This window comes from Oncorhynchus mykiss, chromosome 9, assembly GCF_013265735.2.
Source record: "Oncorhynchus mykiss isolate Arlee chromosome 9, USDA_OmykA_1.1, whole genome shotgun sequence".
In the NCBI taxonomy this organism is placed as follows: domain Eukaryota; kingdom Metazoa; phylum Chordata; class Actinopteri; order Salmoniformes; family Salmonidae; genus Oncorhynchus; species Oncorhynchus mykiss.
The window spans coordinates 12,625,536-12,643,965 of NC_048573.1; the positions used below are offsets into that span (position 1 = coordinate 12,625,536).

Below are 18,430 nucleotides of genomic sequence, written 5' to 3' on the forward strand. Positions count from 1 at the left end.
GTCCCCACAAGGTTAGCTGTACAAGACTGTGTGTGTACGTGTTTGTGTGTCTGAGTGTTGGTGTGTGTGTGTGTGTATGTGTGTATACAGTGGGGAGAACAAGTATTTGATACACTGCCGATTTTGCAGGTTTTCCTACTTATAAAGCATGTAGAGCTCTGTAATTTGTTTTAATCATAGGTACACTTCAACTGTGAGAATCTAAAACAAAAATCCAGAAAATCACATTGTATGATTTTTAAGTAATTAATTTGCATTTTATTGCATGACATAAGTATTTTATCACCTACGAACCAGAGCTGCGACCACAGTCTCAAAGAAAACCATTAGTAACACACTACGCCGTCATGGATTAAAATCCTGCAGCGCACGCAAGGTCCCCTTGCTCAAGCCAGCGCATGTCCCGGCCAATCTGAAGTTTGCCAATTACCATCTGGATGATCCAGAGGAGGAATGGGAGACGGTCATGTGGTCTGATGAGACAAAAACAGAGCTTTTTGGTCTAAACTCCACTCGCTGTGTTTGGAGGAAGAAGAAGGATGAGTACAACCCCAAGAACACCAACCCAACCGTGAGGCATGGAGGTGGAAACATCATTCTTTGGGGATGCTTTTCTGCAAAGGCGACAGGATGACTGCACCGTATTGAGGGGAGGATGGATGGGGCCATGTATCGCGAGATCTTGGCCAACAACCTCCTTCCCTCAGTAAGAGCATTGAAGATGTGTCGTGGCTGGGTCTTCCAGCATGACAACGACCCGAAACACACAGCCAGGGCAACTAAGGAGTGGCTCCGTAAGAAGCATCTCAAGGTCCTGGAGTGGCCTAGCCAGTCTCCAGACCTGAACCCATTAGAAAGTCTTTGGAGGGAACTGAAAGTCTGTAATGCCCAGCGACAGCCCCGAAACCTGAATGATCTGGAGAAGGTCTGTATGGAGGAGTGGGCCAAAATCCCTGCTGCAGTGTGTGCAAACCTGGTCAAGAACTACAGGAAACGTATGATCTCTGTAATTGTAAACAAAGGTTTCTGTACCAAATATTAAGTTCTGCTTTTCTGATGTATCAAATACTTATGTCATGCAAAAAAATGCAAATGAATTACTTAAAAATCATACAATGTGACTTTCTGGATTTTTAGATTCCGTCTCTCACAGTTGAAGTGTACCTATGATAAAAATTACCGACCTCTACATGCTTCGTAAGTAGGAAAACCTGCAAAATCGGCAGTGTATCAAATACTTGTTCTCCCCACTGTATATGTGCGTGTTGCTGTGCAAGTGTTGTGTTGTGTGTGTGTGTCCATCTGTCCGTCCGTCTATGTGTTTGTGTGTTTTCTCCTCATGCTGTTTGTCCCCCGGTCCATCCACCCACCCGTCCACCCATCTATCCTTCCACCCACCCATCCGTCCATCCATCCACCCACCCACCCATTCGTCCATCCATCCACCCACCCACCCACCCACTCGTCCATCTATCCGTCCACCCATCCATCCATCCATCCATGAGTTTGTATGTGTATGTGTGTACACTCTCTCCTCACCTCCCCAGTGCGGTTGCGCTCCATGTGAACCACGCTGGGAATGCTGTGCAGCAGGGTGTCCAGACTGGCATGACCCATCTGTTTATGAGGGATCTGTTCACCAGTCAGAGCTTTGTATTCAGACTGGAGGCGAGACAAAGACACCCCGGGCCCGCTCTTATTGGCCGCCAGCACCGCCCGTAACATCCTCTTCATCAGCTCCACGTCCGTCATCTATATGGACATAAAACCAGGAAGTAGAAATTCTGTTTTATGTCTGTTTTATATCATAGTTTGATCTATTGACCTATTCAAATAAAAGGGTGACTTACATAACTATTATTATTTTATTTGACCAAGTTGTCCTGATAAAGGTGAGGTCAAAATACCTATTTTTCAAGGGAACCCTGGCCAAAATGCCTGGTCTCATAGACTAGACGTAACATAGTAAACGTAAATCTGGAACACCTGGCCAGGAGGGCAGAGAACTGGCACTGTCGTAGCACTTTACATTATAGCACCGAAAGTGGGACCAACATGGTAATAACATGGTAGCAAGTTAAAGGCCAATGAAAAAAAGTATGTTACTGTGATTGTTCTGTAATTAGTGGATACTAATTCCCCTGTCTTTGGGCTCAATACAGGTTTGTTGTGTTAGAAAGGTACTGGTACAAGGCACAGCCCCTTGAGGACATTATCAGATATACTTTGAACAGGGGTGCCTTGTCAGACAGGCTTCCTGATCTAAGAACAGATTGTCAGGGACAGGATCTGGTGTAAGGGGCCCTCCTAGCCTGCCATTCTATTTCTGGTATCTTGCCAACTCCTTATGAAACTATGAGTGACATGGATTTGGCAAGGTTTTAGAAACAGACTGGAACCCAGACTAGGGACCTCCAGTTTAGTTCAGTGAAGATCTACCTCAATATTAATCTCACCAGAAAGATTTAATCAATGACACTGACAAATGTTAAAATGGTGTTGATGTCACAACAATCTTAAAAATTATCGTTACAATCATAAAACAAAAATCACTGGATTTCAAAGATTGTAAATATGGAAGGCAGGTTTAATTGGAGGGCTTTGAGAATACCTACTGCAGTCAACATGTTGACTGTGTCTCATGATGAGCAAATTACATGTCACTCTAATAGAGTTATTTTTGTATTTTATTTGTATTTTCATTTTATGAACCTTTATTTAACTAGGCAAGTCAGGTAGCCTAGTGGCTAGAATATTAGACTTTTAACCGCAAGGTTGCAAGATCTAACCCCCGAGTTGACAAGATACAAATCTGTCGTTCTTCCCCTGAACAGTTAACCCACCGTTCCTAGGCCGCCATTGAAAATAAAAATGTGTTCTTAACTGACTTGCCTAGTTAAATAAGGGTAAAATAAATAAAAACTAGGCAAATTATAACTTCAGCACAACGCCCTGACTTGGAATTTGCATGCAGGATTTTTTCTGCGTTCATTTCATTTATTCTATTTCATATCAACTACAGACAGTTCTCGAATTTGCCCCAAAGGCATGCCCTCAACTGTCTCCGGTAACTTTTTATTTTTTACACATAGGCCTAACACTTCTCAACTTCTTATAAAAAACTGTAAGCCTACTAAATAAACAGGACAAAGTAAAAAAAAGTAGTCTATAAACTAAATAAAAGTAAGATGAAAACCAAATATGTCAACATGATAAATTGTTTATATTAGGTCTGTGAACTCTCTCTCCACAGGAATTCCTCTCCATAGACAATAGAGAACAAGTGGTGACGTAATATGTCAACGGAGCATTGGCAGAGCTATTTAAATTGACATTAAAACATGTTCTCTGATAATGGCCTTGGTAGATCATCCTACAGGAAGCTTAGGAGCTCTATACTAGAACATGAGTTTGTAAAGATGGAGATAAACTATTTAATTACACACTTCTGGAACAAAGCTATAAATGACAATTCATACAATAACAACTGGGAGCTTTTTAATTGTGAGGTTGGAAAATATGTTAGTATTCTTGCCAAGACGAGGAGAGTTGAAGAAGAAAGTGTAATTACAAAGACCACCTCTCTTGTTCATAAGCCTTTTGAAAGTCTCTCAGAGGACGACAAATTTGTCCTGTTTGAGCTACAACACAAGTTGGATGATATGTATAAACTGAAAGCAGGGGGAGCCTTTGTCAGATCTACCACCCTGCATACCACTGCTGGCTTGCTTCTGAAGCTAAGCAGGGTTGGTCCTGGTCAGTTCCTGGATGGGAGACCAGATGCTGCTGGAAGTGGTGTTGGAGGGCCAGTAGGAGGCACTCTTTCCTCTGGTCTAAAAAAATATCCCAATGCCCCAGGGCAGTGATTGGGGACACTGCCCTGTGTAGGTGTGTAGCCCTCTTTCGGATGGGACGTTAAACGGGTGTCCTGACTCTCTGAGATCATTAAAGATCCCATGGCACTTATCGTAAGAGTAGGGGTGTTAACCCCGGTGTCCTGGCTAAATTCCTAATCTGGCCCTCAAACCATCACGGTCACCTAATAATCCCCAGTTTACAATTGGCTCATTCATCCCCCTCCTCTCCCCTGTAACTCTTCCCCAGGTTGTTGCTGCAAATGAGAATGTGTTCTCAGTCAACTTACCTGGTAAAATAACGGATAAATAAATAAAATCCAGGAAGAAGTGGCGAGAGGAGGGCGAACAAAATGAATGTTATTTTCTCAGGTTAGAAGAAGACCACTCAAAATAATACAATTCAACAAATACATATTAATGCTCTCATCACAGATGATCCCAAATGAATCTCTATCTTTAGTTGCAACTTCTACAGGATTTTATATAGTTATAAGTATTGTGAGGTGTCCTCAACTCAGTTTTTTTTGACTCTCTGGGGGATGTGAAATCAATTTGGGAGGCTGAGAGGGAACACTGTGATGACCCTATTATAGTTGAAGAGATCATTTATTCTATTGAACACCTTAACAATAATAAGTCTCCTGGGACTGATGGTATATCTGCTGAGTTTTACAAAACTTTTTCTCAACAGTTAGCCACATTTCTGTTGGAGGTGTTTTCTGAAAGCATTGCAAATAATGCTCTCCCTCCCAGTTTGACTCAAGGTCTGATTACATTAATACCTAAGCCCAAGAAAGACTTGCTTCTCCTCGATAATTGGCGTCCAATCTGTCCTCTCAATAACGACTACAAAATATTAGCATCTATATTTGCAAAAATAATGAAGGCAGTATTGGACTCAATAATAGAAGAGACTCAATCTGGCTTCATGAGGAATAGACATGTGTCTCATAATTTCCAACTGCTGTTAAACCTTATTGACTATTCTGATCTAATCTTCCAAGATAGTTTGATTGTCTTAGACTTTTATGAATCCTTCAATACAGTGGAACATTTCTATTTCGCTCCATTGAGAAATTTGGTTTTGGGGAATTATTTTGTTGTACTATTGAAACTCTTTATAATGAATGGGAACAGTTCCATTAAATTAAAGCATGGCACTTCTCCTAGATTTGATTTGAAAAGAGGAATTAGGCAAGGTTGCCCAATTTCACCTTACCTCTTCCTGCTTGCAACCCAACTTCTTAAATGTTCTGTTAAATCCAGCAATATAAAAGGGATCTCTATTGCTGACAGAGATATTAGCATCACCAGTCAGCTTGCAGATGACACCACCCTCTTTTTGAAAGATGCTGATCGGATTCCTAGAGTAGTCGATGTGATAAATATTTTTCCCAAAGGATTTGGTCTTTGCCTACACCTTAATAAGTGTAAATTGTATGCTGTTAAAGACTGTGTGATACCCTCTATATGCAATATTCCAGTCAAGGAAAAGGTAACATACCTTGGGATTACCATATGTAAGGGTCAACAGGAAAGATAAGATGCTCATTAAATTTCATACCTATTATCGAAAAAAAACGAAAAGAAGTTGAACCATTGGTTGCAGAGGGATTTATCTCTGAAAGGTTGAGTATTGCTTTCTAAAGCTGAAGGTATCTTCAGACTTACTTATGCAGCCCAGTCCCTGCATCTTGACAACAAAATAGGTAAAGCAGTTGACCAGATGCTTTTCAACTTCATCTGGAGGAACCGTACACATTATACTAGGAAATCTGTCCTTATGAACACATATGTGGTCTCAATTTTTGGGGGATTTTCCTACTTTGAATAATACTTAAGATAAATTGGGCTAAACATTTCAGAATCCTTCTTCAATTTGGAATTGCATCCCTCCTTATATATTCTCCCGTTTTTAGTGGCTTCAATTTTATGTTACTTTGTAACTATAATATTGATAACATTCCTACAAAATGACCTGCTTTTCATAGACAAGTATTCTTAGCGTGGTCGTTAATATATAAACATAATTTTCCCCGCATAGGCATTTCATTTGAAACTATATGTCGCGTTCTGACCTGTATTTCCTTTGTTTTGTATTTATTTAGTATGGTCAGGGCGTGAGTTGGGTGGGCAGTCTATGTTTGTTTTTCTATGTTTTGGGGGATTTCTATGTTTCGCCCTAGTATGGTTCTCAATCAGAGGCAGGTGTCATTAGTTGTCACCACGCTGCATTTTGGTCCGCCTCTCCTTCACCACAGGAAAACCCTTACACTATACAGATATTTTGTATAGAAACAAGTCTTTCTTTTTTAAGAACTGGTTTAATAATCATATCCTGCTGGAGGATTGTTACTCAATATGAGGATTGATTTTACCTCATTACAATATCCCTGTTACAACTAGAGAGTTCGCCATAGTCTTTGATGCTATTCCATCTGGAACTCTCATGTTGTTTAGAGGTGTAACCAGACCTCACCTTCTTGACCTGCTCTCCTTAATCCAGTTGACTCTCCAATAGGAAAACTGTGTTTCTCCTTGCTCCCTCAGAACAACAGATACATGCTTTAATTCAAAGGGATATTGTATCCATTCTTTATGTCACAACTTACTGGAATACATTTTTCAATATCTATTGGAATAAAAAGTCAGGTTATTACCACACAGATACCTGCTTGTTAACAAGATCAAAGAGGTCTCTTTCAGAATGATCCATAAGTATTACCCTGTGACTCATTACCTGGATAAAATGAAAAAATATATTAACATTAACTGCAGTTGTATTGAGCATCCAGAAACAGTTTTGCATTTATTTTGGCATTGTCTACTTATAAAATGATGAATATCTTGCCATTTCTTTACAAATGTTATTATTATTGATGACTTGTTTTTCTATGGGAGATGCTGCTCGGTTTCCTTAATTAACTATAATAATGATAAAGAAAAGCCATTTTACCTCAAATCTAATTGTGCTAATGGCACAATGTAATATTCATGAATGTAAATTCACTAACAAAAAACGACTCTTCCATGTTTTCTATGAGGAATTTGAGCAGTACATTTAAGACCATTCTACATTCTTCTAATAAGAAAGATGTTGAAACAATCAATACGTGTGTATTTTAAGGTATTTGTATAATCTGTCATTTGTTGTACCCCCTAGCATATGTTATCATTGTCTGTTTGTATACCTCTTGTATGTATGCTATTTTTTTCTGCAATAAATCCAACGGAGCATTGGATAAAGTTGTAGTCTTTGAGCGGCAGTTAAAGCCGAAAAAGGCAAATGAACTACTTGGATCAATTAGGCTATAAAATAAAATGTAAACGTGCATTTGCAACTGTCACCAACAAGCCCCAAGTGTATGGGATCAATATCATGCCAAATGTATAGAGAACACACACAGCATCCATTTTGTATTCGTGTATCATGATCGGTACAAATAAGTGCCAATCCACAAATGCAATTCACTATCCACAAACAAACACATTTTGATGTGTTAGTAAATCGATATATTGCATTTCAATTTTTTCATAACTGCAGATATGCAGGTCATTTCCAAGAGCCTTAAGGAAAAATGACTGCCATAAAGATTTGCACATAGGAGAGATATGCGCAAACATGACAGATATGCCAAACCTACAACTCCATGTTTGGAAGCGCTTAGGTCTAGAAGAAAAAGAAACGCACACCTATTAAGACGAGGTGCTGGCTAGCGGAGTAGAAACTTGAAAATAAAAGAGAGCCGCTTAGGTCACCTGATTTTGGCAGGGATTTTGACGACAAGAAAAAGCCAAAAAGTTATTTCGAAAAGAAAGCGATTTGAGGTAGAAAAAAGTACTCATATAATGGTAATATAATGCCACAGATTGGACAAGGGGGTGTTGGCAGCTGTGTTGATTGTCTGATACCATAACCTACCTTTTGCATGCCTCTCCTGGGGAAACGGCTAGAGGCCTCGGGAATACTTATTTCTCCTTAATGCTCATCGTCTGTGCAACATGAGACAGCGGATGTATTATAATATCGTACTGAAACAGCAGGGAGCAGGTCTCGAACCCTCGACCTTCAAAGCCCGAGATCCGGCGCGCTATCGACTGTGCCGCAAAACCATGCTCGTGCGGCAGGGTTGATTTCCGCGCGTATAAACCCAGGGTCGTTACAATATTATCACTTACAATGTATGACATATCCTTCACATTTAGTGGTGCTATCCCACTTGGCAGCTAAATCAACTATTTGGGCGATGAACGGGTGTACGCCGCAATAGTGTTGCAAATATAGAGTGGGCTAGGGTTTCGATTATTTATGTTGGACACACACACTATGGTTACACATTATGGCTACCAGACTATAATTTCTGCAGGAATCAATATTGCAGCATCAACACGGCCGAACGAGAAGCTGTCAGCCATTTATAGAAATCGCTTTTTACCTGTACAAAACTTTTTTTCTACGAATTCAAATCGCGTTCTACGTGTGAGAACTTTTTTTCTATGATCAGGTGACCGAAGCGCTTCCAAACATGGAGTTGTAGGGTTGGCATATCTGTCATGTTTGCGCATATCTCTCCTATGTGCAAATCTTTATGGCAGTCATTTTACATAATAAGGTCCTTGGAAATGACCTGCATATCTGCAGTTATAAAACAATATATAATGCAATATATCGATTTACAAATACAAATCAAAAGGTGTTTGTTTGTGGAATGTGATTTACATTTGTGGATAGTGATTTACATTTGTGGATAGTGATTTACATTTGTGGATTGGTACTTATTTGTACAGATCATGATACACGAGTACAAAATGCATGCTGTGTGTTCACAATACATTTGATATTGATCCCATACAAGTGTCATGTCAAGCGACGTTATGTCGCTCTATCGAGCTCCGTACTCTTGCCACTTCATGGGACTCTCGGAGGGCTTTTAAGCATTCATCAAATAGTATCAAAACGAAAACGTACTATCACATCAACTATTTAATCTCAGTAATATGATAATTAATTCAAGTAATGCCAGTCAATATAACTCTTACCTTGCTGGGAAGCAACAGAGACGAGAGTGACACGGATGACTTGCTGCTCGTCACACTCCCTGATTGTCGGTCTGTCGCCCTTGCGGACTTGAGCTGTCCCAGCTCACCCAAAGCTGCGCTCTAGCCAAGCGCCTCCCAGCAGGCCCGGTTGGTGGGTTACGGTAGCCTACCTCGTCTGTGATGTGATTGGCCATCTCCGCACAGCCCCACGCTAATGCCATCATAGCGCAGGCGCACACAGGTAACTGTTGTCCAAACTACAATGATTTATTATAAGTGACACTTATTCTGTGTACAGGTCAATTTAGTTTTCTTCATCGGGTATGCTATCGTCTTAGAGTGAGAAAAAACAGTAGGCAAAACATTATTCACTGCGTGCCACAAAGTAAGCTGCTTATCTCAGTCTCTGTTTCTAGTTCTTATAGAGAGCTGAGAGCTCAACGTTTTGTATATGCGGTGGAATGCTTCAGATGGTACTTCAGATGGAAGGTTGGTTACACTGTTGCATAAAGTGAAGTTGTACTACAGCTGAGCTACAGATACCTACATTGGACCTCAGGAATAGTAGCTGCTGCCTTGACCTAACCCTAATACTTGACAGCTAATGGGGATCCCTGATAAATACATCAAATTAAAATACAAAAATAAATACTTTGTAAATGGCTGACAAAATACTTTTTGTAGGTAGCTTATGTTTAGAACTTCAACCTCAGGATAAGACTAAAATCATTAAATAAAAAGGTGTACTTATCCCATCCTAAAATCCACATAGCATGATGGTTTTAACATGCCTTTCAGTCCAACAATTATATAACCATCTGGTTGGGGAGACTGTAGTCAAGAAGGAGGAAAGGCAACAGCCCAGATCTATGTGAGAAATGTGAGGGAGAGAAAAAGAGACCGACTTTTATTTAATGATTTTAGTCTTATCCTGAGGTTGAAGTTCTAAACATAAGCTACCTACAAAAAGTATTTTGTCAGCCATTTACAAAGTATTTATTTTTGTATTTTAATTTGATGTATTTATCAGGGATCCCCATTAGCTGTCAAGTATTAGGGTTAGGTCAAGGCAGCAGCTACTATTCCTGAGGTCCAAACACATTAAGGCACTTACATCACACATAAAACAAAAGATAAAAACAGTACATCATATAACATTAATACACCACTACATGTCAAAATGTATAATACCACCATACAACAATGTTACAATGTACGCGCGTCTGTGTAGAGTGTGTTTGCTAGCGTATGTGCGTGTGTGTCTGTATCTCTTCACAGTCCCCGCTGTTCCATAAGGTGTATTTTTATTTGTGCAGTCTATCTCTAACATTCATTGTTCTCTTTTCATCATAGAGAGCCTTTAACAGCCAACAATCTAAGATAGCCTACCAAGCCATTGAATAAAATGCTCTGAATATCTTTTCCATCTGAGTAATCTATGTTGACTACCACAACTATGCTTCAAGGCAAGCAACACTGAACCATGCATGAGAGCACAAGCTGTTCTGGAGGACTGTGTGATCTCGCTCTCCCTACCTGATATGAGTCAGACCTTTAAACAAGTTAACATTCACAAGGCCACAGAGCCAGACAGATTACCAGCACGTGTACTCAGAGCATGCGCTGACCAGCTGGCAAGTGTCTTCGCTGACATTTTCAACCTCTCCCTGACCCCGTCTGCAATACCTACATGTTTCAAGCAGACCACCATAGTCCCTGTGCCCAAGAACGCCAAGGTAAGTAAGCAGCCTTTCACAAGCCTTAACGTGTGCGAGCCGGAACGGCTCATAGGAGCAGGAGCCTATCTCCTGTTTCTGTAGCGTGAGGCAGCTTGACGTATAAGTAAACCCCCTGAACAGGACACCAAGGTAACCTGTCTAAATGACTATCGCCCCATAGCACTCACATATGTAGCCATGAAATGCTTTGAAAGGCTGGTCATGGCTCACATCAACACCATTATCCCAGAAACCCTAGACCCACTTCAATTCACATACCGCCCCAAACAGATCCACAGATGATGCAATCTCTATTACACTCCACACTTCCCTTTCCCACCTGAACAAAATGAACACCTATGTGAGAATGCTGTTCGTTGACGATAGCTCAGCATTCAACACCATAGTGCCCTCCAAGCTCATCACTAAGTTCAGGACCCTGGGATTGAACACGTCCCTCTGCTACTGGGTCCTGGACTTCCTGACGGGCCAACACCTCCTGAAACAACACATTCACCACGCTGACCCTCAACACAGGGGCCCTCAGAGATGCGTGCATATTCCCCTACCGTACTCCCTCTTCACCCACGACTGTGTGGCCGCGCACGACTCCAACACCATCATAAAGTTAGCTGACGACACAAAATGGTTGGCCTGATCACCGATGATGATGAGACAGCCTACAGGGAGGTCAGAGACCTGGCAGTGTGGTGCCAGGACAACAACCTCTTTCTCAACGTCAGCAAGACAAAGGATCTGATAATAGGATAATAGGAAATTGAGACCCGAGCACACCCCCATCCACATTGACGGGGCTGTAGTGGAGCGGGTCGAGAGCTTCAAGTTCCTTGGTGTCCACATCACTAAGGAATTATCAAGGTCCACACACAGTGGGGAAAAAGGCACGAGAACGCCTCTTCCCCCTCAGGAGGCTGAAAAGATTCATCATGGGCCATCAGCTCCTCAAAAGGTTCTACAGCTGCACCATTGAGAGCATCTTGGCAACTGGCAACTGCTCGGCTTCTGACCAGGCGCTACAGAGGGTAGTGCGCACTGCCCAGTACATCATTGGGGCCGAGCTCCCTGCCATCCAGGACCTCTATACCACCCAAGTCATACTGTTCTCTCAGCTACTGCACGGTAATCAGTACTGATGCATCAAGTCTAGAACCAACAGGACCCCGAACAGCTTTTACCCCCAAGCCATAAGACTGCTATTTGGGTAACTATTTAATAGTTAGTCCAGGTAGCTATTTAACTATCTGCATTTACCCTTTTTGCACTAACTCTTGACTCATCACATATGCTGCTGCTAATGTTTAATATCTATCCTGTTGCTGAATTACCTCATATCTCTGCATGTCGACTCGGTACCTACCATGTGGATATAGCCAAATTATAGTTATAGTGTATTTACTCCTTGTGTTATTATTTTTCTATTATTTCTCTCTGCATTGTTGGGAAGGGCCGTAAGCATTTCACTGTTAGTCTACACCTGTTTACAAGAATGTGCCAAAGAATGTGTATTCGATTTTTGATACCTGTAAATGAAAATCTCAAATAATGTCCCCATGGGAGAACCATTTGGTGAACCCTTTTGGTTCCAGGTAGAACCCTTTTGGGTTCCACGTAGAGAGGCCTTTCTGCAGATGGTTGGACATGGAACTCAAAAGGGTTCTGCCGGGAACCAAAAATGTTTCTCCTATGGGAACAGTTGAATAACCCTTTTGGAAACTTTTTTTATACGGAGCTCATGTGAGTGGAAAAACAATACAAATATTGTAATCAGTTTTGTTTCTATATAAACGTTTTGCGCATTGCTAGTTAAATTAATTTCACTTTTGTCAGAAGAACCGGAAGTAGACCATTTATAATCAGAAAAAAATCACCGGAAGTTGGTGTGGGGTGGACCGTTCTTATAATATAGGGTGGACCGTTCTTATAATATAGGGTGGACATGGTATTTTGCTAACTGACCCGTACATGTATATTTTTTTCTTCCGTTTAACCAACAAGTTATTTTGGAGCATCATACCGAACCTAACTTTGTCAATTTGCAGGTAGGTGGCAGAAGTTTGCTAACGTTATCTAGCTTCTCAAGATTATTGACTGTTAGGCTAACACTTCGGATCTAGTATAACGTTAGCTATGAATCTGACGTTCGCTAGCTAGCGTTACTAGCTACAATGAAATATATTGTTGATTTAACGTTAGCTAGCAAATTATGTTAGTTAACGTAACCTCGCCAGAGTCACTGCTTCTTTCTATGGGAAAACTATGAATATACAATTTTCAGAGTAGTTAGCTAGCTAATTTGTTTGCTCGAGCTACCTAACGTTAGCTAACATTACAATCAGATTTTTGACTGACACAAAACACACCACAGTTAGCTAGCTTAGTAACCAACTAGCGTTAGCTAACTAAGTTAGATGACAAACGTTAACCACTGAACCTGGCTGGCCAGGTAGCTAGTTTAGCTTGCCAACTGTCATAATGTTTGTGCTGGATGACACGTTCACCTGATCTTACAGGGCAAGATGACACTGACAACCTCTGAAGTAGATACATACTCCTGAAAAGGAGGATGATAATTTCTATTGGTGACGGTCAAGTGTTGACATGAGCATAATCAGAAACACATCCTTTCTCACTGACTGATGTTCTTCTTTCAGTACAGAGGTCCATATCAGGCCCTACTAGTGTCTTGTCAGGTATTGTTATGGCAAGATTATTTTCTGTTTTCCCATAATGATCTAGCTGCTACAGCTGGAGACAACAATGTTATTGCGTACTTGCTGGGATTCGGGAGAAGTACACAAGCTCACTTAAGAGTTGTGATGATTTCTGGATGCTGAAGGCGAAGCATCACTAATAGCTTCCCCTGCCAGAGACCCATCTCTTTTTCACCCCTCTCCTGTCTCTGTCACAAACACTTCCTGAGAGGAGCTAGGAGGAGAGATGGAAAAGCTTACACTGTTTGATACTGTTGTTATTTGGCGGATAAATAAGGCAACAAGTCAATATGGCTGGAATGCACAGGCGGCATTCCGTGGCCGTCCTGGCAATGGGCCGGGGTAGCTTGGTGAGTCCTATCTGATATTCTGTCTAAGACTAAACTAGTTCCTACGTATGAGTTGATTTGATTATACGGACAAACAGCAACAGTCAGTTATTTTACCTAAGACTAGTGATTGTCTATAGGCTCCTTTTGATTTGATACTTGCGTCAACCATTTTTAGTGGTGCCACATTCGAGAACAGAACTGTATCAAGAGCAGTTTTCTTGTTGATTCTGCTGGCAAAGAAATTAAGTTAAAATACTAGTTTTACTCACAATGCAGGCTATGCAGCACGGTGCTGAAGATGATGATGAAATAACATGTTGTGGCTCCATGATCTGTTCACCGCTTCAGCTGAAGAAGTCACGGTTAGGAAGGAAGGGTCGACTATTCCAATGTTAATGGCATTTCCTGGATGTTCCGGTGTTATGACATAAGAGCTCAGTTTCTAGTTCTCTTGTTTCTAGTTTCTGACTAACACCATTCCTGCCATGATCCTGGCTACTCCTCCCAGTTGTCTGCCTTTCGGACTATATCTATCAGGCTAGCTACAGCTAATCTGGTCTCCTCTCACATGGCATTGCCTCCCTGAAGACCCACATATGATGTTTGCCATGTTCCTCCATGGCCCATTTTGACCATTTCTCAAAAATGTCCTCAGTTTGGGTAGACGGTGAGCGGTACTGTCTGTGTCTACCGGCAGTAATGGTTACAGTCTGCTGAACCATATGACTGGGTGTGTGACTGCTCTGTCCTCAGGCTGTCTGTGGCCTAGCTAGCATGAGTCAGCTGGCTGTGTGTCTGTCTATATGGCCTAGCTAGCTAAGAGTCAGCTAGTTGACATTCAGAAGAGGGAACTAGACCTAGTGGATATATCATCAATATGTTTATTTCTAGTACTTGTTGTGACATAGGCCTAAATCAGCCATTTTCCCTCTCAGCCTCTTCCTGGCAATCTTATTTAACTAGACAAGTCAGTTAAGAACAAATTCTTATTTACAATGTCAGCCTACCAAAAGGCAAAATGATTCCCGCTGGGATTAAAAATACAAATATAGAACAAAACACACAACTGCTTTGCTTTATCTTGGCCAGGTCGCAGTTGTAAATGAGAACTTGTTCTCAACTAGCTTACCTGGTTAAATAAAGGTAAGCTAGTTGAGAACACATGACAACACAGCATGGTAGCAACACAGCATGGTAGCAACATGGTAGCAACACAACATGACAATATGGTAGCAACACAACATGACAACAACATGGTAGAAGCACAAAACATAATACAAACATTATTGGGCACAGACAACAGCATCAAGGGCAAGAAGGTAGAGACAGAATGCATCACGCAAAGCAGCCACAACTGTCAGTAAGATTGTCCATGATTGAGTCTTTGAATGAAGAGATTGAGATAAAACTGTCCTGTTTGAGTGTTTGTTGCAGCTCATTCCAGTCACTAGCTCCAGATAACTGAAAAGAGGAGCAACCCAGGGATGTGTGTGCTTTGCGGACCTTTATCAGAATGTGACTGGCAGAATGGGTGTTGTATGTGGAGGATGAGGGCTGCAGTAGATATCTCAGATAGGGGGGAGTGAGGCCTAAGAGGGCTTTATAAATAAGCATCAACCAGTGGTTTACAGAGGAGTATAGAGTGCAGTGATGTGTCCTGTAAGGAGCATTGGTGGCAAATCTGATGGCCGAGTTGATGGCATAGAATGTTGTCATCAATAAAAACATGTTTGCATGCTTCACTTTGTTGTTGTGGAAAATCCAATGTTAAAATGTTCTCACCAAAATCTCACCAAGAACTCAGTTGTCATTGTTTCTTGTTTGTGGATAAATGACAGATTTCCAGGCACACAGAGAAGTGCAAAGATCACAAAAAAATCAAACCGAGGTGAGGCTGTAGACTAACACCAGCAGTCACAGGGTCCTCTGTCCTAAACTATGTTCTCTCTCTCCACCCCCCAGATTTCCGGCAGCCCCCTCCTGAGCAAGATGAGTGCGGACGGGGGAGGCAAGCCTGCCAAGGTGGGCTCGGTGGTGGAGGTGATCGGTAAGGGCCAGCGTGGCACGGTGGCGTATGTGGGCGCCACGCTCTTTGCCACGGGTAAGTGGGTGGGTGTGATCCTGGACGAGCCCAAGGGCAAGAATGATGGCACGGTCCAGGGGAAGAGATACTTCCAGTGTGATGAGAACTGCGGCATCTTTGTGCGCCAGTCCCAGGTAACTAAGCTAAGCCTCCATACCACACACACAGACAACCTCTCTCTAACTGACACACACAGACACTCTCTCTAACTGTGACACACACACAGACACTCTCTCTCTAACTGTGACACACACAGACACTCTCTCTCTAACTGTGACACACACAGACACTCTCTCTCTAACTGTGACACACACAGACACTCTCTCTCTAACTGTGACACACACAGACACTCTCTCTCTAACTGTGACACACACATTGTGAAAGAGTAATAGACTGGTGTATTGAACCGTTCTCCCTCTCTCTCCTTATCAGATCCAGCTAGTGGAAGATGGTGCCACCTCTCCAGACATCCCAGAATCTTCCACTGCCAAGTTCCTGTCCAAGCAGAAAGGTGAGCAGAAGAATAAAGCTGTAGCCTTCATTTACATGGCCTCAGATAGCATCAGGATTGGGGTTCATTTCATTTCAATTCAGTCAATAAACTGAAATTCCAATTCTAATTGTCATCAATGCTACTTTACTGCCTGAATTGAAATGGAGTTCTCCCCAACCCTGGATAGCATGGCACTGATCTTTAGGCTACAATCATAAAGACAACACTATCCAGGTTTCCATCCAACATTTTTAAGTGAGTAAAGTACATGTTGGATAAATGTCATGACAGGCCTGACGTTAACTTTCCACATGTCGACAAAACTAAATACTCTAGACATGGTGGGATCTTTTTGTGTCGGTTAAATTCATTATGTGAGAAATGTCTGCAGAAACTCTTTATGCACAAATATTGATATAATACCCATCATATGGAGGTAAACTTGGAGTCACGCGATGACATGTTGTGTGGTCTTCCCACTACGACTCTCTGGGAAACCATGCAGTTCATTAGACTACAGATGAAATGAGGGATGAATTTATAACTATATATAATATAATAATTATGTTTTTTTTGAATGAGAAATCCATCAGTAGAGTTGAAAATGCCATGGAAAACCATTGAACTTTTCTGTTCACTACAAGGGAATGAAACCGCAGAAGTAAATGTGATGTGCACTACGTCATCACGCACAGCCTTTTAATCCCCGACAAGTCCATTCGATGGAAACTCATCTTTGGTGGGGAAATGTGCGTATTGTTGTTAAGCAGATATAGAATATTCAGTCTGTTAAAAGCGCAGAGAGCATCATGAAGAACAAGGAACACACCAGGCAGGTCCGAGATACTGTTGTGAAGAAGTTTAAAGCCGGATTTGGATACAAAAAGATTTCTCAGGCTTTAAACATCCCAAGGAGCACTGTGCAAGCGATAATATTGAAATGGAAGGAGTATCAGACCACTGCAAATCTACCAAGACCTGGCCGTCCCTCTAAACTTTCAGCTCATACAAGGAGAAAACTGATCAGAGATGCAGCCAAGAGGCCCATGATCACTCTGGATGAACTGCAGAGATCTACAGCTGAGGTGGGAGACTCTGTCCATAGGACAACAATCAGTCGTATTGCACAAATCTGGCCTTAATGGAAGAGTGGCAAGAAAGCCATTTCTTAAAGATATCCATAAAAAGTGTTGTTTAAAGTTTGCCACAAGCCACCTGGGAGACACACCAAACATGTGGAAGAAGGTGCTCTGGTCAGATTAAACCAAAATTGAACTTTTTGGCAACAATGCAAAACGTTATGTTTGGCGTAAAAGCAACACAGCTGAACACACTATCCCCACTGTCAAACATGGTGGTGGCAGCATCATGGTTTGGGCCTGCTTTTCTTCAGTAGGGACAGGGAAGATGGTTAAAATTGATGGGATGATGGATGGAGCCAAATACAGGACCATTCTGAAAGAACCTGATGGAGTCTGCAAAAGACCTGAGACTGGGACGGAGATTTGTCTTCCAACAAGACAATGATCCAAAACATAAAGCAAAATCTACAATGGAATGGTTCAAAAATAAACATATCCAGGTGTTAGAATGGCCAAGTCAAAGTCCAGACCTGAATCCAATCGAGAATCTGTGGAAAGAACTGAAAACTGCAGTTCACAACTGCTCTCCATCCAACCTCACTGAGCTTGAGCTGTTTTGCAAGGAGGAATAGGAAAAAAATTCAGTCTCTCGATGTGCAAAACTGATAGAGACATACCCCAAGCGACTTACAGCTGTAATCGCAGCAAAAGGTGGCGCTACAAAGTATTAACTTAAGGGGGCTGAATAATTTTGCACGCCCAATTTTTCAGTTTTTGATCTGTTAAAAAAGTTTTAAATATCCAATAAATGTCGTCCCACTTGTTGTTGATTCTTCACAAAAAAATACAGTTTTATATCTTTATGTTTGAAGCCTGAAATGTGGCAAAAGGTCGCAAAGTTCAAGGGGGCCGAATACTTTCGCAAGGCACTGTAGCTACTGTAACACGTTATATTACGGTCCACTTCCAGTATTTGTAAAGGGTTTAGAAGTAGTTTATAAATGGTTGTGTGTGTTTATAATAACATATGATCTGTTTGTTCTGTTTTTATCTTCAGACATCCCTGAGATTCCAAAATCAGTCAAACAGGTAC

The 18,430-nt window shown here is 41.5% G+C and overlaps 2 protein-coding genes across 9 annotated transcripts in view; one reads left to right on the top strand and one right to left on the bottom strand.

Annotated features, from left to right (window-relative positions):
• LOC110531484 (tudor domain-containing protein 7B) overlaps positions 1–9,693 on the bottom strand; it is a 39,344-nt gene extending 29,651 nt beyond the window's left edge. Inside the window, exons 1-2 of the mRNA XM_036987361.1 lie at positions 8,898–9,693; positions 1,540–1,752 (exon numbers count right to left, since the gene is read on the bottom strand). Of these exons, the coding sequence (XP_036843256.1) occupies positions 1,540–1,752 (213 nt within the window). The 5' untranslated portion in view covers positions 8,898–9,693. The remainder of the gene's footprint in view (positions 1–1,539; positions 1,753–8,897) is intronic.
• A 2,812-nt stretch (positions 9,694–12,505) lies between these two features.
• The window catches only part of LOC110531486 (dynactin subunit 1), a 37,771-nt gene continuing 31,846 nt past the window's right edge, over positions 12,506–18,430 (top strand). For all 8 annotated transcript variants that reach the window (XM_036987362.1, XM_036987363.1, XM_036987365.1 and 5 more), the window contains exons 1-4: positions 12,506–12,675; positions 15,642–15,896; positions 16,195–16,273; positions 18,395–18,426. In XM_036987362.1, coding sequence (XP_036843257.1) covers positions 15,669–15,896; positions 16,195–16,273; positions 18,395–18,426 — 339 coding nt within the window. In that variant the 5' untranslated portion in view covers positions 12,506–12,675; positions 15,642–15,668. The remainder of the gene's footprint in view (positions 12,676–15,641; positions 15,897–16,194; positions 16,274–18,394; positions 18,427–18,430) is intronic.